Genomic DNA, 24,494 nt, shown 5'->3' on the forward strand with positions numbered 1-24,494 from the left:
TGGGGGGAAAGAAGAGCGAGGCAGAGACTGTAAGGACTGTAGGGACTGTGGGGACTGTAGCGATTGTAGGGACTGCAGGGACTGCAAGGACTGTAGGGACTGTAGGGACTGCAAGGACTGCAGGGACTGTAGGGACTGCAGGAACTGTAGGGACTGCAGGAACTGTAGGGACTGTAGGGACTGTAGGCACTGCAGGGACTGCAAGGACTGCAGGGACTATAGGGACTGCAAGGACTGCAGGCTGCCCCTTTCCTGGGGAGCTGGATCAGACCCCCCCCAGCCCCACAGACACTATGAGCTGGTGCTGCCCAGGCTTGGCCAGGTCCCTGCAACCCCCAGGGAGGGGCTGGGAGCAGCGGGATGAGGCTGAAATCACATCGGAGCGTGCTGGAAACACATTGCAGCCTTTTCGGGAGCATCGGCCAACCTGGTTCTGTAGCTCCTTTAATGAGAACAGTCCCACCCTCACGGGTGCTCGGGTCCTGGGCAATGGTGAGGAGCCGCTGCACTCGGGACGAACAGCGCGGTGATTTTCCAAAGGACACTCGTCTGTACTAAGTACACCCGCACCTTCCAGCTTCCCAAGAATTTATGGGTTTTAAATAAAATAGCATGACTTATAAAAAGCCCCTTTAATCAGGCAGATCACCAGCAAGCTGTTAAGTGCATTTTGGTAAGGCAGCACTTAATAGAATCAAATTACTTAAAATAAAGGTGTTTTCACTTCTTTTGTTTTTCTTTAAAACCAGTGTCTCTTAGGTTGCTTTCAGTGCTGAGAATTACGCTTGAAGGCAACCAATAATTTTCTAATGACCATCCTTAGTTTTACTTCCTCCAGAAAATAATGAAAAAAATCATTTACAAATTCTTTAGTAAACCCCATAAATTTGAACAAACCCACAGTCGGTTTTCTGTTGGAGTCAGATGACCAGAATTTCATATATCAAAATATAAATCTAATTCTCTTCACCTGCCAGAATTTCCTCGGAGACCAATTTCAAGGTCACAGCGAAGGGGCCAAATCCTCAAGTCTTTATTCAGTTTTATTTAGTAATTATTGTGACTTTGCTGGGAGTTTTGCCCATGACCCGCGGTCCATACAAGTAATGCCTAAGTGATGGTTTAATAAAGACCTGGGCGCATTAAGGTAAGAATATCAGGTCAAATGGCAATGGGCCGGGAGAGCAGCGCGGGGTGTTCGCGTTACAAATGTACGGACAAAACCTTCGGTGCGGCCAAGGCAGTTCCTTATTCCAGGACGGGAAATTAATGATCTACCCACTTTTCAATGACTAAAAACGAGGGAATAAAACCATTTCAGAAGCCCTCAATTTCTCGATATGTACAAAGTGCCTTAATTTCATCATCCCTGTCAGTTCTGACAAGCGCCGGCTGGACAAATACCAGCTCCGATTCTGGCCATTCATTTCTATTCATGCTCATTTGAGCAGAGGCTCAACCACCTAAAAAAAATTATATATATATATGTATATATATTTTTTTTTAAATCACAGAAGGAACAATAAACTATAAAAACAAGACAGGGATATTTTGAGATGCTTTGCAATGGTCACAGCTACTGCGTTTCAGGCTCTGATTCTGCAAAACGGACATTTCCACCATTTAAAAGAAATCAAACCAAAGCCAGCGCTTGCCCCCCCCGGCCCCCTCCTTTCCCGAGATGTTGCAAGAAATAAGATTTACTGCAGCAAGAAGCTTTTGCTCTATTTGTAACCAGCGTGTCCTCCCCAGCAGCCCAGCCCCTGTGTCCCCGCACAACAACGTCCCGGGGACACTGGGGACATCGGGGACATTGATCCGCGCGGGTCGGGGGGCCGGTCCCGCGGGAGGTGCAGCCAGGAGGGCTCTGCGACTGCCATGAGAAACCTCCTTTTCTGGTGAGCCAGGGAATAATATAAACCCGGAGCGTTGCTGGGAGCAAAAGGCGCTGGTTTGCTGCAGTCCGGCTGCGGTGGGAGAGGCGATGGGGGGCGAGCAGAGGGGCTGCACTGGGAGAATTCCCCCCTGCTCCAGAATCGCTGCTCGAACCTGCTCCCGGTTCTTCATCAGCGTGAAAAATGACAACTGTAACCAGATTTTTCTCTGTCGCCAGCGTAAATGTGCGATTACAGCTGTTCATATTTTCACTCTAATGAAGGGTTGCACATTTAAATGGTAAGATTTATTATATATTGTATACCGCCTGTGTACATGCAAAACTGTTAACTGATGCCTAAAATGCTGCTTGTTTATTCTGGCATCAATTATCATTTTTCTCAATTTTTAAATAATAAAAAAGCCCATTTTGGCACAGACGGGTTTCTGTTTCTTCTGAAGAAATAAACAAAACCTCAAAATACAAAGAGGAGGGAAGGAGGAGGACGGAATAAAAGCAAAATCAGCCCAGCAGAGAGCAGGACCTTCCTCCGCCCGCACAAACAAGGAGCCGCTCGCCCGCCTTCGTTTGCTCTTTCGCAGAGAAACCGGGCCGAGGTTGGGTTCATAAACAGGTGAAATGATGGAGCTTATTGCAACCAACATCAACACCGAAACTAAATAACTTGTGTTGCCATCTCGGTGCTGCTGGAAGACGGATGGTAAACTTGACCTGCCGCTGGTACTATCCGAGTGCCATTTTTTATCGCCCTTGGCCGCCCCCCCGGCGCAGCGCTGGTAAATGCCTGTGCGTGGTCAGGTCAGGCGCGGGCGCGGGTGAAACTCCGTTCACATTTGCATACAGGCGGGTTTTCACAATGAAGACCCATCTGTTCCCGTCACCGAGTACAAATCGAGTGTCACCCAACTCGCTGCAAACGACAGCCGCGCGGCCATTAGATGGAGGAACGCTTAGCTCAGGTTACGGATATGGAACTGCTGATTTGGGTTTAAATACCTGATAACTGAAGAGTTTTTATTGCGCGCAAACAAAGAGTGAACCTTGAACTGCTCGCGAGAGCACCCTGCTCCCCGCCGACCCAGCACCCCTCACCCTCCATCACCCACACAAAACCACGACGCGTTTCTCCGGGCACAAAAAGAAAAGACAAAAAGACACCACACACCAAACCTAAACCAGATTGAAATGTCATCTAACAGATCTTAACAGCGACCGATGACATCGGGTTTATAGGGAAGATAGGACGGGTGCGATAGGAAAAGCGAGCAGAGGCTCAGCGGTGCAAACAGAAGGCGAACTCTGAACTCTGAGTGCCCTTCGAGGTCATTAATATTGGTGCGATGGTGTTCCTTGAACTTCTACTAAATTTTGCCGGGTGGAAGTGTTTGGAGCGGGGTTCAGCAGGATGAGGCTGTTTGGAGCAGGGTTCAGCAGGGTAGGCTCTGTTTGGAGCTGGGTTCAGCAGGGTAGGCTCTGTTTGGAGCTGGGTTCGGCAGGTTGGGCTCTGTTTGGAACTGGGTTCAGCAGGGTAGGCTCTATTTGGAACTGGGTTTGGCAGGGAAGGCTCTATTTGGAGCTGGGTTCAGCAGGATAGGCTCTGTTTGGAGCTGGGTTCGGCAGGGTAGACTCTGTTTGGAGCTGGGTTCGGCAGGGTAGGCTCTGTTTGGAGCTGGGTTCAGCAGGGTAGGCTCTGTTTGGAGCTGAGTTCAGCAGGATGAGGCTGTTTGGAGCGGGGTTCAGCAGGGTAGGCTCTATTTGGAGCTGGGTTCAGCAGGATAGGCTCTGTTTGGAGCTGGGTTCAGCAGGGTAGGCTCTATTTGGAGCTGAGTTCAGCAGGGTAGGCTCTGTTTGGAGCTGGGGTCGGCAGGGTAGGCTCTATTTGGAGCTGAGTTCAGCAGGGTAGGCTCTGTTTGGAGCGAGGTTCAGCAGGGTAGACTCTGTTTGGAGCTGGGTTCAGCAGGGTAGGCTCTGTTTGGAGCTGAGTTCAGCAGGGTAGGCTCTGTTTGGAGCTGGGTTTGGCATGATGGGCTCTGTTTGGAGCGGGGTTCGGCAGGGTAGGCTCTGTTTGGAGCTGGGTTTGGCATGGTGGGCTCTGTTTGGAGCGGGGTTCGGCAGGGTAGGCTCTGTTTGGAGCTGGGTTTGGCATGGTGGGCTCTGTTTGGAGCTGGGTTCGGCAGGGTAGGCTCTGTTTGGAGCTGGGTTCGGCAGGGTAGGCTCTGTTTGGAACGGGGTTCGGCAGGGTGATCCAGCCGGATCACACACCACGTTCCCACAGGAGCTTCACGACCACGCGTGATGCTTTGGGGGTTGCCCCGTCTCTGTTTTAGAGGGTTCCTGGGGAGCTGCTTTGGTACTGTTCCCCTTCAGGTGAGGGAAGCACTAAACTTCTGCAGTTTACTTTCAAGATGAGGTCCAACGACATCATTTTGTGCTCAGAATGGCCTCCTGTCCCATGATTAAACCCTTAGGGAAAGAAAACCAGCACCATCACCACCACCACCCCACGGCCAGTGCCAGCCCAGCTTCCACGGTCACACAGCGATGCTGTTGCTCCTGCCCTCCCATCAACCCAGGACACCCACCGGCATCAACAGAACTCACGCGTTTACTGGGAGAAAACCAGACTATTTCAGAAGCATGAATGGGAACGCACTTTTGTTCCACCTAAAACCTTTATGGGAGGTTGAGATGCTATTAAACCCCCCAAGACGGGCAGTTTTCCCCGCCGTTCGTGGCCCAGCTGCCTTTGAGAAGTTCCCGTGCACAAAGTGGGTATTTGCATTTCACAGGCAGGGCCCTCCTCGGGATGTCACCCATTTGCATGCAAGGTGGCTGCATGTGCCGCGCTCCGAAGGGCAGAATAAACCAAGGAGGAGAAAAGCCCATTACCCAGGGTTTACCCTTGTGTTGGCTCCTGAAGAAAGAAAGCCCCATTAAAGAGCTGTCACCGTTTTAATTCCAGTTTTCCTACAGGGATATGATCCCATTCCCTTCCCCAAAAGATAAAGCAACTCGTCTGATAGAAATATTGGCTGCTTGGTGTGCGTGGGTGTTTTTTTTTTGTTAGGAGTGAACAGGAACTGAACCTTGAACTTCATTTACCCTTTGAACTCGTTACCTTTAAACAAAATTCCCCATGCTTTCCCTCTTCAAACAAATTTCATCACAATTACAGTCCCTTCCACTTCGCTTAAAGATATATAATCATTGACTTGACCTAATTACCTGGTGCAGGCCTTTCTCTACAAGGTGAAAGCCATATTGGTGTGAACAGAAGCTGACCCCTGTATTCTTGATACCCCAATTTTATTCTAATTATTGTATAGGAGGTTTTCCATCTTCCTCTGTCCTCCCGTTCCCTCCCCCCAGTTGCTATTTTGTTGCTGGCGCGTTCGGCGATGCCCTTTGGGTTTCAAGCTGCCTGGAGACAGGCAGCAAAATACATCTCGTGTTGAAAAGCACAGATTGGGTTGTTTTTTTTCCCCCATTCAATAGGGAACCAGGAGATTCAGCTCTGCAAAAGGCTGTGGAGAAGCATCGACCATGGAAGCGCCCGGCGTGTGCCCTTCGCCCATGACAACCCCATGGGCTCGGGGAGCAGCCTCGGACCCCCCCAAAGTGCCACCCCACATCAAAAGCTTTGCCAGGGAACAGGAATTCTGGCACGGAGGTTGAAGCCCATGTTCCCTGTTACTCCCAGTAAGGTGATTGTACTGGGAATTTAAGCACAAAGAACTGGGGGCTGGGTGGCCGCATGGTCCCCTGTTCCTCCAAACCAAGCAAGGAGCACCTGGCCTGCGAGCCAAGGGCACTCAACTGCCAGAAATCGGTGTTTCCGGCAAACCCCGGATCCACAGGCACAGCCCACGGGTGTTTTTGTACCCTCATTCACCCTCCCAAACTGGAATGGAAAGTTGGAGGGCACTGGGCTGATCCTAACCCGACTTTAGCTCTGACATCTGGTGTGTTGGGGTCACATCACCCCCTTGTCATCCTTTATCTGGCTCCATCTCCCTGTTCAAACCGCAGACTCTGGAGAGCTGTAACTTCCTGCAGAACAGCTTTGGTACTGAGGAGGTACCACAAAATATCGCTGCAAGAAGGATTGAACCATCTTCCAGAGACTGGGACGAGACCGTTGTACCTTCTTGTGCAAGGCTGAGGTTACTGTGGTTCCCCACCCTCTCTGAGAGCAGTTGGTACCTTAAAAATAAAATTGCAATGAGAGGATGGAACTCCCCATCAGTGCCCTTGCCTGCTAATTTCTGACAGCATTCAGAGACAGTGAAAGGCTTAAATTATTGGTACCTCTGCAATTCAAGCTATTTCCCTCTTATTCTTTAAAACCAACAAGAAAAATCTAACAGAACCAACTCCAGCATTAATAAAGGGTCGCAGCAATTGACAGGCAGAGTCACTGAGAAATGGCACCTCCCTAACCTTCCCATTTGTCTTGGGCAATTGAAAAATAATTAGCGATTGCAAAAGGGTTCAATAGCTAAGAGTAAACAAAGGGAAAAGGGTTACTCTGAGTGCCGGTGCCGTGCACAAGGTGAGCGGCCCCCCCATGACAAACCGGCCAGGGGAGGGCAGGTGTGGACGCTCAAGCCGAGCTGCTCTTTGCATTCAAATCCCTCCCTGCTCCCTCTCTGGTTCAATCAGCACCACAACAAAAGGAGCAGCAGAGCCAGCACCGGAGTGTGCAGATAGGTGGTGCGCAAAGCCCGGCTCTGTGCCGCGGAGGTAGCGCAGCCATTTGTTATGGTGTCTTGGCGAGAAAGGCCATGCTCGGATGCCCTGGAGCTCCGCTGTAATAAATAGACGCTGAAGATTAAAGGAGCAAATCCTACCACCTGCCCCAAGCCTGAACCCACAGATTTAGCATCCTGGGGTGCCCAGGAGGGCCGGGGGCTCTGGAGGCAGTGGAGTTATAGCCATTTTATGGTGGCTCGTGCAACCTCGGGGCCTGTGTTGCTGCCCCGGCTCACACAGCCCAGCTTGGGGCTCACCAGAGGAAAGTGATGCTGGTCCCCAGGCCACACCGGCACCAAACCGAGGAACCGAGCCCCAAAGTCACCACGATCCACACTATTCTCCTCCTCCCAGAGTGCTTTGATGCGAAGCAAGTTCGCATATCAAAGAAATGAAGGGAAAGAGAATATTCAAATACCGATATTGTCTGGCCTTGCTTTCCCCTGGTAGGGCTGGTTAGTTTTCCATCGTAAAAGTTCGTGCTTGCTCTCCCACCCATCTCCATCCGGATGTCACCACGCGGGAATGACGATAACAACCTTCCCAAGCTTAGCAAAGCACTGCCCGGTCCTTCTCTTTATAGCAAAGGACTGAGAAATACAGGGAGGGCAATAACCAAAGGTAGCACCAAAGTTTAAAAATACGACGCAAGGTGAAGGTGAAAAATGCTCTGGCAAATTCAATGTCGCACTCATAAAATAACAGAAGAGATTAAAAACAAGATCAAAAAGGGACTAAATGACTCTATGAGCACCCAGACAATAATTGCCTTCTTAGCAACAAGCAGCCCCCGGTTTGTAAAGAGCGAATGACCTCAGGCACATACGGTCAGCCTTTCTGATCAAGCTGCAAAATTAGCAGACGAAGGGTAATGTGGAAGATGCAATATATCTAGAGACTTTACTGAGCGTTTGATGTGGTGCCACAGCAAATCTCACTGAAAAAATTAATTTACCTCAGCTTGGATAGAAGCAATCGTCACAGGCTGAAAATTGGCCCAAGGGCCACAGACAAAAGCTGGTGATAAATGACTTTCTGTCACGTAGGGGAGAAGCGTCTGTGTTAGGGTACTGCCGGGTATTAGTCCCCGTTTTATCTAAGGCAAGTAAACAGTCCATTAATTCAATGAGCAGGAAGATACTAAATTAGGTGGTAATGCAAATATCAAGTGAAAGCAGAGGAAATAATAGTAGGGGACACAGAGAGGTTAGGAATATGGATAGAAGAACAAAATTGGATTCATCCTACTAAAGAATAAACTAAGGGAACAAAAAAAGTAACCCAAAGCACATCCAGCACCGAGGAGTGTTATGGAACAAAAGGGGAGAAAATAAGAATTTGTGACATAATTGGCTGCATGGAGCACAGGGGTGAGGGACCCAGGAGCTTCTGGGTCCATTGCTGGAGCTTCGTGCAGCAATGACACAACATGGACACAGGCTGATCCCCAGAATCTTGGCAACTCCCACCTGATCCACTGGCCACGGGAAGGGTGCACAGGGAAACAGGGTGGAAACCGTTTCCCTCTGAGGTTGGAGGACCTGGGAACCCACCCTGTGCCCCACAGCTCCCCGGAGGGGTCAGCCCTGCTCTGCGGCACCCGGACAGCAATGAGCTCTCAGGGAGCAGAAATCGGGGGGAGCTGACAGCTCCTCTCCTGCAGCCTTGGGCACAACAGAGTTTTGGCTTTTTAGGCAACTAAAGTGGGTGAAGCAGAGATATGAGCTGGGGGTTGGGGAGAGCACCACCCCATATATATTCACAAAGACTGACACCAACCGCCTGCCCGCTCCAGATCCTCAAGCAACGTTCATCCCTATCACACCCATCCTCTGCACGCACCTCATGCATCAGGTGGTTATCGGGACAGGCAGAGCGTCCCGGGGTTTGGAAGCAGTTCAGAGAGCCCAGGAGCTCCACTCAGCGTTCCCTGGGTCTGGGTCTCCTGCACAGTCCCCCCAGGCAGCCCCTTTGGCCAACGCTCGGTGCCCTCAGCCCCGCACGATCTCAGCACTGAATGCCGTCGGTTTAAAGTTAAAATAACCCTCCGATTGCTTCCCTCAGATTCCACCATTTCTGTTAATGCTTTGATGCTCTGCAGAGCGGTGCCAGACCGTTTCCACTTACGGCAGATGGCTGAGTCTCATCACTAAATGCAAAACAGTAATTTGGCCAGAGAATCTGCACAAGGCGCCGAGCTGTGATTGTCACCGACGCCACCGGCTCCTCACCGGGCCTGGCTCAGGCCACTCGCGCTCCACACCGGCCCCAGCTCAAGGGGAGTTATGTCCTCCACTCCAGTGGATGAATCTTACTGTAAACCTACAAAAATGGTCTCTTATTCTTTGATTTGCCCACTAAGCCCTTCGGGTTTCTCCAGCAGCATATTTGCTCTGTTCCGCACTGGGAAGGTGCCACTGCGAGGGCAACTGGGTTAAAAGCTGCAGAGACACGGCCCCGGGTGATGGGCCATCGATCTGTCTGCCAGAGTGTTGGTTCAAGCACAGGCTGAGGGTGGAGAGAGGAACAGCAGCAATTTCAAACAGCAGCTCCCACTTCAACCCGTGAGTGCAGGGAAAAAAATAGGGGTGAAGCTTTGTAACCAAATAAAGAGAGCTGTGAGCTCAATAACAGGCATTATCCTATGGCAAAGATTTTGTTATTGTTGAGCACTGATTCCTTTATCTCTCGGAGACAATCAGCCTTCAGCCAGAAGAGTCTAACCTTAAAACCCTATAACTCAATTTTACATAGTGTTAAAGTTTGGGGGGATATTTGTCAGTGCTGGAGCTGATACAATCAGTCTGGAGGACCCTCGAACAAAGAGCGGTGGGTGAAGAGCGTGTCACCTCCGCACACATTCGTTTCCTTGATGAACAAGGAGCTATTAGTTGGCGAGAAGGCATTATCAGGGTGAAGGATGACGCCGATTGTTTCGGCTGCTCTTCCCGTGACACCGGATTAGCACAAGTCCCCGCGTCCGCTCGGCGCCCCCGGCACTGCCCCCGCCGCGCAGGTAGGAGCCGCTCGGCAACACCAAAAATCAATCTGGACACCCAATCGCTTTCAACTGCCACATCTCTCCGAGGGTTAAACAATAAAAGTTTAACTTGTTTTAAGAAGTAGTTCATCACTGTGAGCCTCAAACAAAGCGACTCTAAAACACACGTGTGCGCGCGCACCAAAGTGCCTTCGTGCAAAATGACAATGACAGAACATCCGATGGAGCCTCTTTGCTTGAGCAAACCCACCGCAGGTCCAACAGCTCTAGGGAGGAGCTCGCTGAATGGAGTTATACTTGACTCTTCACACTTAAAGGAGAAATGAAATAAATTAAAAGAAGAAAAAGAAAGCTTTCTCTTCCCTCCAGTTGTCCTTTCACACATTTCACTTTAGAATTTATTATAACCAGTCTTTAAATTAAATTCTTCAGGACAGTGGCTTTGTTTTTGCACATAGCCATTTTCAGCACTACATAACCTGAGCAATAATTTAATGTATTCCCTGTGGCTCACATTGAACCGCACGTTTAAGCACAGGCTTAAGTCAGAATGAAGTCAGTAGCAGTTTAGCCTGTGCTAACTCATAGATAGCGGGGGCTTTTCTTGCTGTCTAAACCGTTTCCTTCAGCTGGGAATTTGTCTTTCAGGACTTGAGATTGCTCAGGCAAGCCCAGGTAAACCCCGGCTGTCCCCACATGGGGTTCCCTAGAGCAGGCGGTGCCAGGGTCTGGGGACCAGGCGGCTCCGTACACAGGAAAGCACCTGTTTGGTTTCCCTCTTTGTCCTCGAGCTGTCACACCAACGTGTCCCACAGAGGAGTGAGGAGCTGCCCTGGTTTCAGACATCGTCTTGTTGTTCGAGCAGAGGAAGAGCCTCCTTCAGTATGCTCAAAATCCTAATACAAAACAACCCAACCCCAAATCTCTGCTATAACCCCCACAGCCTTCAATTGCATAACCTAGAGCATCTCTTCGCCTTGCTCCTGGTAAGGGCCACCAAGTTTTCTATCCTCCTATTCAGGTATTTGGTGACAGGCTGTCGGTTCTGGGTGTGCAGTCACCCCGTCACTGCCGGTGCACAACACGCTTTCCCAGGCCACGGTGACATCCTTGGGGACACCAACCCCATCCCAAACCAGCATCCCCACACAGAAAACCCCTCACAGGTCAGTGACAAGACTCAGGTGCTTGTTAATTCAGGAAACTAGAATCACTTTATTATAAGAAAGGGCAGAAGAGACGCTGTGATGAGGTTCCACCCTGACACTGTTAACTTACATTCCCTGCATATTGATCCCTCTGCTGGGGAGAACATAGAGACACAAAGCGTTTATGCCTCGGATTTACATATTCATGAATAAAAAGGCCTTCAGGAGGCGGGTGCGTGAGTTATCCCAGCCCTCAGCACCACCGTCACTTGCGCATTGATCATTCACGTGTGTTTGACACGAGGAACACGCGATTTGCCACGAGAGGAAGCTCCATCCCAGCTCCAACAGCTGCCACCCACCCGGGACCAGGCGCCCACAGCATCCACCCCACAAACCGAGCTCCCATGCACCCAGACCCCACAAACCGAGCCCCCAAGCACCAAAATCCTCGACAGGCTCAGGGCATCCTCCGCTGCAATGAATTCTGAGCTATGCCCATCAGCCCCTGTTTTCACACTCGCTGTTGCTGAAGCGCTTACTAAAAGAATCCAGAGAACACCTTGTCGTTAAACACTGTCCTCTAGGTACAGAAAATAAATCTGTTCATCTGATCCCGCACTTATAAAGCAATACAAAGAAACTTTAATTATGGTTTTTCCCCGTAGGGAATCGGTGAAGAAGGCAGGATTTTTGCTTTAGAAAAGCCGCATTAATAAGTTATTGGCATTTCTAAGCCTATGACTTCTAAGCGACTTGAGCTATAACTCCTGTCTGGGGCCCCACAGGCCCAGCAAACTGCTGAGATTTTACACCACATGTTTCATAACATTTTTGCTTTTCTTAAGAGCTCTTGCGATCAAGGAATTACTTGAGAATCTCAGCTTAAAAAACAAACAAACGTCCCAATGGTTGGGCAGAAATCCCCTTCCAAACCACAAACCGAGGCATGGAACACCCAAAGACCGAATCACAAACACATTATTTTGTGTTAAAGCAACTCATGCTTTTAAAGCCAACGCTCGAATCCTGAGGTTGACTGTCCTCGATTGCAAATAACCACCATGAAACTGCATCCCGTTCTGATGTGGGAGCTTAAGGGATAGGCTGGACCACAACATTTTGGGGCTTGATCTGGTTTGTGTCAGGATTGTGTCCCAAAAAAGCGCTAAGAAACCACCAGACAGGACGTTCCCAAGAGATCTGGGCTGAGCATCCGCAGGGACCCACCCTCCAGTCCCGTCAGTGTTATGATTCAACTCTTTATAGAGAAAACCTGCTTTTACGGGGTACGAGGGGACACCAGACACCACAGAAGGCACTTGCGGCCACCCGCTCCTCCAGACACCCTGAGCACCACAACAGCGTCTCCAACCAGCTCCCAAACTCCTTCGCTTGACAAAACGGGACTTGGAGCCTGAACTGGTACCCACAGAACCCTCAGAACGGGGGCGGCCACCCCCAGACCAGCGCCTGCGTGTCCCCATGCCCGGCTGGCGGGACCCGCGGTCACAGTCACGCGGGATTTCTGCAGCGATCGCTCATGCTACGATTTGCTGCAGCTGTAAAACCCCAAAGGAGAACACGAAGCCACTTTGGGTCGGGGATTTTTCTGTTTGTTTGTTTTAAATGAAAGCTGAAAATCTTGGTGGCGTGACTCTCACCGCTGCTCCTTCTCCACAACGCTCTGAGCTTTCCTATGTAATTTATGCATCTATTGCTGGCAGCCGGCGAGCAACCCACCCTCCTCCTCTCCACCCCGAACAAATAATCCTTAATATAGAGGTGAACCGCGTTGCTCTGTATAAAATATAGCCAAACCTTTTGACCAGCCAGAGCACCGTTCCAGGAACTTATTTGCACAATGCCAGAGACATTATCACACTGGGCTTGAAAGCGCTAATGTTATGGTGCATTTCCATTCAGAAACCGATAAATCAAAGAACATGAGCTCTGCAGCTTTAAGGGATTGTGATTTCTTTACAAACCGTCACACAGTATGAGTAGATTTTTTTTTTTGAAAACATGTTGTTTTCTTTAACAGGGATTAGTGCCTGTTCTCCTCGCCTTGGCAAAGCTCACACTGAGCTGGTTGGACCTGCTCCTGCTCCATGGCAGGGGAAGGAATCGGGACACATAACTGACCCATGGTTTAACCTCTCGCTCCCCGGGCTCGTTGGGGCGATGTCTGAGATCAGAAAGGGAACGGTCCAGGAGGAACCTTCAGCAGCAATCACACCCTCGCCAACCCATCCCCAGGGCTGCCTGCGCTGCTTTGGGAGGCTGAAAATACATGGACAGTAAGTTGATAATAACCCCGTCAAAAGCAACAAAAGACATTTCTGGACATCAGGGAGACAGAGATAATTGCTTCTAATGGCTTTTGAAAAGAAAAACGTGAAGCTTTCAACTCCAACATAAGAGGAACCTGCGGTCCTTCAGGGTTTGATCTATACAGACCGTTGCTGATACTCAGCATTTCTGAAACAGGTTCTTAGTCTGCGTTTTATTTGACGCGCTTTGGTTTTGCACCTGAAATTCAGCAGCATTTGGACAAGTGGCTCCTTTGGGCCCCAGCACAGGCTGAGGGTCATGGGTCAGCCCAGCGCGGATCGTCCTGCGCAGCAGGAGGAAACCACTCCTGCCGCTTTGGGCTCGGAAAAGCAGAGATTGAAGTGACACAGGGGCTTAATCCAAGCCCACGCTGAGCTGTCAGGGCTCCTGCAGTGGGAAGAGCAGGAAGAAGAAATTGCCGAAAACACCTGTTTTGGAGGTTGGGGGGTGTTGTTGTTTTGTTTGTTCGTTGTGGTTTTTAATCAAAAGTAACAAGTCCAAGGCGCCCACCCGGGTTCCAGCTCCCCCTGTGCCACACGGGGGCGCTGCAGAACTCCGCTGTCGCCGCCGCTCCTGCAGCCCGGCAACCGGCACCCCCGGGACCCCCCATGCCGGCACCCCCGGGACCCCATCCCGGCAACGGGCACCCCCGGGACCCCCCATGCCGGCACCTCCTGGGACCCCATGCCGGCAACGGGCACCCTCGGGACCCCATCCCCGCAACGGGCACCCTCGGGACCCCCCATGCCGGCACCCCCTGGGACCCCATCCCAGCAACGGGCACCCCTGGGGCCCCATCCCGGCAACGGGCACCCCCAGGACCCCCCATCCCGGCAACGGGCACCCGCTTGTCCAGGCTGCAAATGGGTTCAAGTACCCGGAGCTGGATTACAGACCAGACACCTCTTTACAGTCTCTAACCCCCCCCAGCCCTCAGCGTTCTGTCTGTCCTTCTGTCCCCAAGCCACTAGGACACAGTGAGGTGCCACTTCATCTGCCACCCTCCACACCTTTTAAGAGAAAAGCCATTTTTAGCACATTTTTATAAAGCAAAGGGAATTTTTGCTAAAGGATTTGAGTTTAAGATACTCCAAACTTACATTAAAAAAGCCCAGACACAACCCGCCCCGCAGAGGTGCCCAAGCTGTCAGTATGTTTGGCCAAAGTTCTCTGTTGACATGATGGAAAAACCTTGGAGGTCAGAGGCGAGATTTCTTACCCTGGGGCCCATGCCTAACAGAACCCATAGAGAACATCCCCATCACCTTCCCCGTGCTGACCGACACCTGTGTAATACAAACAGAATATACTGTCCCTCGTGTTGTTGTGACATGGCTGTGATCTCGCTGTGACGCCAAGTGACTCCTCTGGCTCATGGCTGAGGAGCCAGGGGAAACCCCACTGATAAAGCAATATCTGGAAGTGCTAAATACTAAAGATACAGCTCCTACCCCTCAGGACACGGTGGCATCTACCTTGTGCTTCAGTAACGCTGAATGAACAAACACCAGCAAATGAACTGATCTACCCGTTTAAAAGACCAAACGTTTTTGAAAAGTCTTCAAGTGTTCCGAGCAGAGTACATTACGTGGGAAGTGTCTCCTAAGAAATACTTATCATTATAAGAGTACTTAGCACTTCCCCAGTGCTTCCCAACCTCCCAGCGCTGTACAAACATTAGCTCCTTAATCACTCATTAGGGACGATCCTCTAGCGCGGGCCATGCCTCATTGAGTAGAGTCATCCCAACCCGCCTCGGCCCTCCTGCTCCCTCCAGAGACAACTCGGAAGCTTCTCCGATTCCCACGAGAAGTCAGGGCAAGCCAGGAAAAATCTGTTCAAAATTTAGCTTCATTTACTTCTTGAAAGCAGCGATTTAATCTCTTTTCCTTTTTCCCCCTCTAACATTCCTGTTTCAGACTACCAGCGGCCTGCATCCGATCAGCCAACATCGCTCAGCTTCCATCCAGAATGAACACACACAAAGTCCCCGACTTGCTGTTAATTCAACACTCTCATCAGCTTCCAAGAGCTAACACCTCACTTTAATGTAACTGCTCTCAATGCCAGCTTTTTTCCCTCCTTTTCGTAGTATGTAATTTTTCTATAGTATCAGTCTCCTGGCCATTCAGCCGCTTGGGCATCCTTCCATCGAACCTGGCATCTCGTCTGCGGCTGAAAACTTCCAGTGGTGCCAAGTGTTTGCATACCTTGTGAGCGTCCTGTCAAACTCTGCCCCGCAGAGCTGCCAAAAACCACCACTCAGAGTCAGCAAAGCAAATACCTCCTTAGACAAGCTTAATAAACACGCCAGGAGAAACCCTAGACTTCATAAAGACATTGCTCGCCTGGCGAGGCCAAGCGCGAGGTCTTCAGCAGCCTTTCATGTCCCATTTAGGCCAACATCCATTATCCTTGTCACACGTTCTCCGTCCGCACTCTGCGTAAGTGCATCATATCTGAACACACAGATCATTTAGAACAACCAAACCCAAACTCCACGCCTCTTTTCATGCTGCAATTACTCGCTATCTATCAGACCAACCTTGTCTCTAATCAGTCTAAACGAAGCCATTTATTTTAAAGCACGAATCAACACATAGAGCAGATATGCCTGGTAACTGTGGTGCCCATCAGCTCTTATGGCCTCGTCCCAAATAGATCCTTCTTTCTTTGGATTCTAGACTGATGACTACTGATTCCTAGCAAGAGTGGGAGCAGACATGAAAGAGCACAATGAGCAGAGAAAGGTGGAGAAGAGGAGGAACGGAAGCAGAGAAAATGAAAAAGGAAGGACAAGGAGGGTAAGAAAGCATGGGGGAAAGTGCAAGTGAAGCAGAAGAGGAGGAGGAAACAAGATCTGTGGGAAGCAAGAAATTGAGAATCTGAGACCAAAGCAGTCGAGCCTTCACTAGGGCCCAGAGATAACCCCTGAGAAGATCAGAACCGTCTCAGCTCTGCAGGTTCAATGCAACAGCATATTGCAAATCCATCACTCCTAAACCACCACTGACAAACGGACGTGAGCATCACAGAAACCCTTAGCCCAGAAAACCCCCGTCTGACATTTAATGCTTTGGAAAGGGCCCTTGGCCTCAGAGCCAGGTCCCATCCACCGCTCAGCACCAACCAACTCCAGTTTGTCCCAAGACAATCAACAAATACATTTAACTTCAGCAATATTAAATTAAATTCAGGATCACCGTAACATTTTCTAGTCACTGGCGAAACAGCTACCAGCCAACAAAAAGCCAAAACGTACTTGCAGTGTTATGAGATGGATGAAAGACAACAAGGAAGTTGGACTAGATCACAGTTACCTTTCTGTCTTCTTCACTCAAGGACTTCCCAAAGCGGTGACTTACCGTCATCCTGGAAGTCTGACGGAAGCGACGCCTCGGATGCCACGGAAGGCGCCACGCTCCAGCTCTGGTTCTCATCAGAACTGTCCTGGCCTACGCCAGCATCGTGCTGATCCTCTCCTGGAAAGAGAAGAGCCTGATTTCAGTGAAGAGCTCACATCTTACTGCCTGCACTGTGAGACCCGGTTCCTCCTGGGTCCCACCTTCCCCTGGAGTTCTCTACAAAACCCAAAACCACTTTTGTGGGTTTAAGGTCAGATTCATCACCCAGGGCCGAAACGGCTCATTCCTGCAGGAACAGCCATGCTGGTGTGCACAGACTTCACACCAGACAAGGCTGGAAATGGGGCCAAACCACCAAAACCATGTCAATTCCTTGTTCTTGCCATCTGTACGTGACCTCTGCAGAAATCCTCCATCTGTGGAATGGAACGCTAGGTTATCAGCTTCGCTAGGGTGAAGACTCTTCCTGTATTTTAGGAGAGAGCTTTGAGATCCTTAATTGAAGACTGGTAGGGAAAAAAATGACTCCTTATGACAGGCAGTCACATACAAATTAACAAAGCGATAGCAGGAGCGATTACCTCCCCATAGTTGATGCTGCGTTGAGGTTTTCTGTGAGCAGACATTTTGCGAGGGAATTTGCTACTGATATTGGATTTTATGCAGAAGGCACTTAGATACTACAGTGACAGATGTTAATATCAAACTTTAATAGAAATGGAGAGCAGCCAGCCTACCTGTAGAAGAAAATACTACTCAAACAAAGCTAAAAAGTGGCCTTTCAAGCTTTTCCCTTCCATTTCCTGAACACACACACACCCGACACTGCTGATAACAGAGGTAAAGACAGCTGCTTACTCATTCAACACACAACAAACAGCAAGAAAGGTGAGTTTTCAGCTGATGTTAATTGTGTTCAAGCACTAAAACCAAGGTTTATCTCAGCAAACAGAAGGGCTGTGTCCCATAGATGAAATCAGGCGCTGCTGAAAGGGCAGCATGGCCTGGAACGGAGGGTTTAACGCTCGTCCTCCCACCCAGAAACACAGCAGAGACACCATTAAGTCTCCAGCTGCAGAAAGGCAGGACACAATATTTTGGATGTGGTTTATTTTCCACTGTTTCTCCTTTTGGGAGGTGCATCGTTTAGCATCAGCAATTACTAATCCCCCATGCCAAGCAGCGAGGGCAGGATCTGATCCCTCCTGCGGGATCAGGCACCGGCCAATAAAGAAAAGCTCTAAAAAGCTGCTACCAAACGGCAGCAGCTCAGTGCGGCAGGAAAGGCGGCGTTGATTGTGCCGAGGAGCGCGGGCCGGACCGTGCGGCCAAGCGAGGATGCCAGCCTGGTAAGACCTTTTCCATAAGCCCATTCAGCCCTTTGAAAAGAACCTTTTCTTCCACTCAAACTGCACCATATTAAACCTGGCTTTTCAGCCGAACACCAAGGTAACAGGTGGTCCCGCATAATGAGATACAGGTGCAGGATTATTGCGGTAACGAGCAAACTGTTTCTGGTTTCTGATTGCAGGAGGCAGCACCGGGGCCACGGCTGCACTGAACCGTTTGGAACAAAACCAAGGGCTTGATCAGGAAAGTTTCTTGCAAGAAAAAGTCAGTGGCCACAAGAGCCATGGGGGAGAATCAAGGCACAGGTCTGTGATTTGGCAGAATAACTCCCAGGTATGAAATCTCATACCGGGGGTTGTCACCATGACTGGTTCTTGCTGTCTTGTTGTCCCGTTTAGCATTAGGAATATTTTCAAATACTGCTTATAGTCCCAGTAACAAAAAAGATCAAGGAAAGCTCTGCAGACATAGCTACTTAAAGCAAATCCGACCGCCTTTCCATTTGGATTTGCATCACGAGAACTTTTCGTGCTTTAATCCACTTCTCCATAAAGTTTATGGAGCAGCAACAGCCAGTTGAGTCCAAGCAGAAAAAACACCCACCGACTTGTCAGGGGCCAGGCTATTGTTCTGAGTGAAGAAAAAACTCATTAGCTTTTAATGAAAACACAGGGAATAAAAACCAAACAGCACAGAACCCCAGCAAATAATTACTGTGCACCTGACGCAAAGCTGCTCTATCTTCCTACACAAACCCGCAGCAAAATGCCCCAACTTATCGCTCTTTGGAGCACGAGCAACAGACAAATGGACTCTAAGGGGAAGAGCGCGAGGTGTCTTGGGTTCCCAGCTCATCGAGGGCTCTGTCTGGCTGCCCCATGGGTGCTAAATCCACCATGCTTGCCTCACCAGAGCTGCAGCACAGGGACAACAACGCAGCGATGCCATCTATTCAGCTCTCTGATGTTCTCTGCTCAAAGTTCCTTGCACAGCAGCAGAAATAGGAGCTTTCTGTGTAATTAACACAGATGTGGTGCAAACCCGCAAAGTTTTCCTTCCTTTAAGCTACAGTCGTGATGGGGGGAAGGGGAAAAGGAGGTGAATGAATGCATCCTGGCACACACAGGAAGAGAAACAATCGGAATAGGTGAAAGGGCTTCATGGTGGAAAAAAAATCATCGCCAGTAGCTTGTTAAGGGAACTACAATTAAGCTTCGTTTGCATTCAGTGAAGGTCTTTATCTGGGTACCCAGAGTTTCATTAAGCATCTTTTTAGAGCATAAGAAAAATCAATAGCGAGCGAGTTCCATTTACGCTTTTATGTTGAGCTCATTCATGCCAAGGCGGAAGGAAAATCCCCAACTCGAGTTAATAGTCAAGGAAACAAAGTTCCTGCTTTAAAGTAATGACTCCTCAGAATCCTACTACAAATAAAGGTCTCTGATCCAAATCCCATCTGCCTTCATGCTCGACAGTGTTAATATCTCTCGATTTTCAGGGACTAATTTAGCAGGAATGCATTTCCCAACGCAGAGCTGTAAAAGAGTTATCAATACTATGGTTTAATATCCCTCACTACAATCACTGCCTGAAATTATGGAGAATCACATGGAAACACATCAACAGAGACGCACCCACACAGTAAGTACTGCTCACATGTAAATATATTATAGTTTAGCTTTAGTAATGTAGTTAAAGCTCTGTCAACATTGCTATTATAAATTATATACCTTTTTAAACACATTTATGTGCTAGAAAATGTATGATGTTTCTTTTTTGAATGCCTTAAAGGCTTCATGGGCTCCTAAGCGCCCATTTGGATCTGTGTGGTTAGCCCCTGTGATTAATATGGGAATAGCTGAGGTTTTGGTGGATGCAGATTTTCTGCAGCTTCTTTGTACACCCTGTTGACTTTCCCGGGGTGCTCATGCCTGGGTAATAACAATAGATTTGCCTGAAAATCCCACGTTTTCTACTGCACATCAGTTTGATACGCACACATGTCCGTCTGTCCTCCGCAGGCTGTACCAACAGCACCGGCGTTATTAACAAGCTACAAGAGAAAATGCTTATCTGCAGATCTCAAAGTGTTTATGCCGCTTAATGAATATTTTCTTGGATGTGGAGGTGATGCACAGAAGGAAAATAACGGTGTTCCCGGCTGCTGAGAGAGCAGGACCCACCGCTGGCTCCGCTGCCTTTACCAGCGGGACGGGGCTGCCTGACGGCACCGGGGCCAAAGCAAAGCGAGGGAGATCCTGGTGCACAGGAGGAGACGATTTATCATTGTTTCAGAAACGTCGACCCAAACCGTTCTTGGCTGGCTGACAAGGGAATCCAGTCCAAGCCTAATTTTGTTCGCTCACTATCCAGTTTTTGCTAATTGCGTGTAGTAAAGCAAATTAATGGTCCACTAAAAACGCCACTTACGTTAAAAAGCAACTAGGAAGCGGGAAGCTGTTGCGCAGAGGCCGGCGTGCTGCAGTGATCCCCTGTGCCCAGCAGGTCGGGCTGCAGCGCGCGGCATCGCGGTGCAGGACCTGCAGCTGCAGGGGACGGCAGCGCCGGGGCCTGGGCTGCAGGACCCGCTCCTGATCGCACACCAAGGCCACCCCACAAATCACCATCAAGGGGTTTTCAACTTGCAAGCCTTGCCTGAAAGATGACTCCTGGCAGAAAGCAAAGCTCCTCACAAATCCAAATAGCCAACGAGGCTGGGGGGGTCCTAAATATCCCCTCAAAGCTGTGGGGGCACAAAGCAACTGCCGAGGTGACGCTGCATCTCTCCCACCACTCAGTGTTGTCCAGCCCCATGTCCTTCCAGCTGAGCTGCCCTCTCCCATTCCCCTTCTCTCCCCATCTCCTCTCTCAGTCCCTGGTGCCCTTTCAGCGGCGGCTCCCACATTCTGCCCCTGATGGGGATCCCAGCGCATTTCAGCCTCAGAACAAGCCTGAAACCCAGCGCAGCACAAGATTCCCACGGGATGTAAACAAGTAAACAAGATTTATTCTTTCTTTTATGACCCCGTAACACGTCAGTGAAACACAAAGCCCATCCAATGTGAGCAAAACCAGCCTAAAGCTGCTAACAGTTTGTATTTCTGTCCGCTAATAAATTATTCCTCGCAAGCCTCTCTGAAAAGGTCCTCATTTAAAGGGTGGGACACTGAGGCAGGGCAAGATCACTCATCTGCATTTTGGTTCATCTTGTGAGGCACCGGCTCTGCTAGGAACACAACACAACAGCGTCTGGGAAGCCAGACCCCACGCTTGTGCAGTGCAATAAGTAACAAACATTTCTGCAAATACAGTCTGGCATCTACGGGAAAAAATAATCAACATCAGTACCACAGAGGAGACTACAGGCCAAATAGTTTTGAGTCCCATCCATTGCAGTGGCAGTGGCTTCAGTGTATTTTCTCAGCCAAAATCCTTTCAAGAGAAGCAGGACTAAGCAGGGCTGAGGCGGGAGGGAGCTGAGTTCAGCGAGCATGTTCCAGGGACAAGACACAAGGAGGCTGTCTTGCCCGTATCTGCAGCAGCTCTCACTGTTAACAGAAGTACAGGCAGTGAATGCGAAGACAGGAGCATTCAGCAGAGCCACGGGCACCCTGGGGACTGGGGGAGATGCCCATTAGGCATTACGATAATGCAAAGGATGATTTTACAGTTGTGTGGCAGGATGGAGCCTGACTAAAGGGCAGAATTACTGTTCTGGAGAAAATTCAGATGGGGTTACTGCTCTGCAGACCAAAGCAAGAATCCCTGTGCGGGGAGCTGGGAGAGGGACTCGGGATTCCAGATTTGACCCAGTGCTGCTCCCTGAGCGGGGCTGTGGGTGCTGAGGGCCTTGATTTCCCCTCCTGGCGAGGCTCCCGGGGTGACACCAGGACACTCCTTTTCCAAAGGGCTCCAAAACATCTTAATGGCCAACCCAGGGAATTTACATCCTCTCCCCCGTTTCTGTGGAGCAGAGGGTCTGTTACCGCTGTGAGAAAGCCCAGGCGATGGCCGATGGCAACACTCCGGTGCTCAATTCCCAACAGGGCAATTTCTTGAACGTTCTTCTGTTGTGTGTGAGCACAGAGCGACGCTTGGGCTGCCTGTTCATCTGTGCACATTACAATAACCCCAGAGATTTCTTTATAAAAAGAAAGCTGCAGCACATTCCTATTAGACGAACAAGTCCAGAAAACACAGCGGGTTCATTTGAGAAGGCTGTCTATCTCCAAAGCTGCACATCAGGCAATTTAGACAATCTAATAATTAGAGTATTTTATTAACTGACCAAAGTGAGAGCAATAGAACTCATTAATATTTAACTTACCGGGGCTCCCCAAACTGCCGTATATTTAGCATCTTTACTGACATTTTTATACCTCCTTTTTTATGGTGCGTTGTTTTATTCTGAAGAGCCTGGTGTGCTCGGGGCTGCCCTGGGGAGGGAGGCGCAGGACACAACAGGGGATGCCGAGGTGGGACCCAAGGGGACAAGCTCTGGCCAAGGGTGCTCCAGTTGGGATGGGTTTTGAAGGACCGTGGGTGACTCTGTAACTCAAACACTTTAATTAACGAAGTCGGGATTTCCAAAAAGCACCTGGTGATCCAAACCAGGAAAATTCCCTCAAGTTCGGAATAAGTTTTAAATCAATGGGCTGGTTTTAAAAGAGTTCAAATGCCCTCCTCATCAAGCTAATTCTTCTCAATAAAGGCCATGGAAGTTTTGACATTAACTACAGGATAACCCACCCAAGCTGCTCGTTGCTGTTACCTGGTCCTTCAGTGCTATTCTAAATTCTGCAGGTTCTTCATTTCCCAACTCTGAGTGAAGACTGATAACAGCGAACCAAACTTTAAAAACCCCTGGATTCCCAGTATTTAAAAGATTTTAAAGGTTCACGATAAGGCCGGGGGGGTGCTTTCCGCTTTGAACACTCAAAATGCAACAGCAGCAGTTTCAAAGTTACGCATACCTCTTGATTTTTCTATGTATATATGTAAATAACAACGCAAATCCACCTCCATACAGCCGGAGCACAGACGCTTGCCTCCTACCTATGACATTTTCCCAAAGCAGAGTGTTCTGTTTGCTCCTATGATTGTTACTTGCCTCCAAAATTCTTGCATAATACCTCAGGTAGCAGAATAATTGATAAGTCGGTGTAAAAGCAAAGCTGTGCAGCTGCTCAGTCTGCAGAGCTATGGAACAGGAGGGATCGCAGTGCAAAACCCACTGTGTCTGCACACATTAGTGCGCCCAGAACACGACACCCACAGAGAAGCGCAGGAAGCAAAGCTCCGCTGCTGATAAAGGGACCTGTCACAAGTGTTGATATTACAGCTTTGCTTTTTGAACACATGCCTTTGTGTATATTTGATTTTTCATTAATTAACTCTCTGTTCCACACACCACCCAAACACTTCTTGGACTTTACAAGGCATCCTAACAAAAGTTTTCTTGTTTTCTTTCTGTCTCTAGGTGTTATGACATTTCCAGGGTTGTAGCTGGCGCTCGTGTTTATAAAGCAGGGGAATTCCACGCATGGCGCTAGAACAGATATTTTAACAGTATGTTACAAATATTGTCAATTCGATATTTTTTCCCTTGCATTTTCAAACACATCATAAATCTAGGCTAGGTTTCTGTGTCTGAACCCTGCTTACCACTGAGCTGGAGACTCTTGGCAGGAGCGCAAAGAGGGGTTTTTATAAATACAACTTAGGAAAATCACTGTGCACTCCATTAATTCAGGAACACTCTGCCTCAGCTTCAAAGGGGATCTTTACAGTAAAGATGGTGGCTTTGCTGCTTTAATGATTTGCTACTTGTACTTGTCATAACTACATGAAGCAAATATGCGCTAGCAGGGAGCAGTGGGCTGGGGAAACGCACAGTTCCGTCTCCCATCCAGCTCCGCTTCAGTTCAATAGGTTTGAGGCTTTACACAGAAAAGCTCCTTCAGAAATCTAACACTCCAGGCCATTGTATGATGCCAGTTAATGATAGAAAACTGGAGGTGTTCCTGGTTCCATAGCCACGCTGTGCACGGCGACAACAGCCGGCCCCAGACCGCTGATGCCCCCGGGGTGTCTGCACCCAAGCAGGGCCAAGCATCCACGCTCCATCCCAACAGCGTGCACCAACAGATAAGGGGCCTACTAAGACTTTCCACATTGTTACTTAATCCTTTTACAGAACACGAAGGCTCCCAGTCTTTAAGCCGTGTTTTAGCGCAGCTTGGCCCTCACCCTGCCGTACATTTGGATTTATCCCTCCTGCTTCAGGAGGTGCCATTTCCGGGGGCTGAGCACAGAGCCGGGAAAAGCAGCAAATCCGGATCCAGTTCTGGGCACACCGGTAGATGCTCTGCTGCCTTAAGCACGTTTCTTGAGGCTCGGTTTTCCTAAATTTAACAAACAGGAACAACAATCCTCACTCTCACATTTTGCCTATTTATGCATATTTTGAGGAGCTATGCAGAAAACACGCAGCACATAGGAAAAATTCCAGCAAAGCCAAACTTCCAGCTTGACCCACAGCTCTTATCTAACTACACAGGCATCATCTTCTTCTTTAACCCTTCCTTTTGCATTGCTGCCTGTCCCTCCATCCTCCTCCCAAACTCTCATCTCTCCCCCTGTTTTCC

At 49.3% G+C, this 24,494-nt stretch overlaps 1 protein-coding gene across 2 annotated transcripts in view; it reads right to left on the bottom strand.

Moving 5' to 3' along the window:
- SKAP1 (src kinase associated phosphoprotein 1) overlaps positions 1–24,494 on the bottom strand; it is a 125,699-nt gene that overhangs the window by 85,488 nt on the left and 15,717 nt on the right. For both annotated transcript variants that reach the window (XM_065856319.2, XM_071818141.1), the window contains exon 4: positions 16,498–16,614. In XM_065856319.2, the coding sequence (XP_065712391.2) occupies positions 16,498–16,614 (117 nt within the window). The remainder of the gene's footprint in view (positions 1–16,497; positions 16,615–24,494) is intronic.

The sequence above is a fragment of the Patagioenas fasciata genome, chromosome 22 (genome assembly GCF_037038585.1).
Source record: "Patagioenas fasciata isolate bPatFas1 chromosome 22, bPatFas1.hap1, whole genome shotgun sequence".
NCBI lineage: Eukaryota > Metazoa > Chordata > Aves > Columbiformes > Columbidae > Patagioenas > Patagioenas fasciata.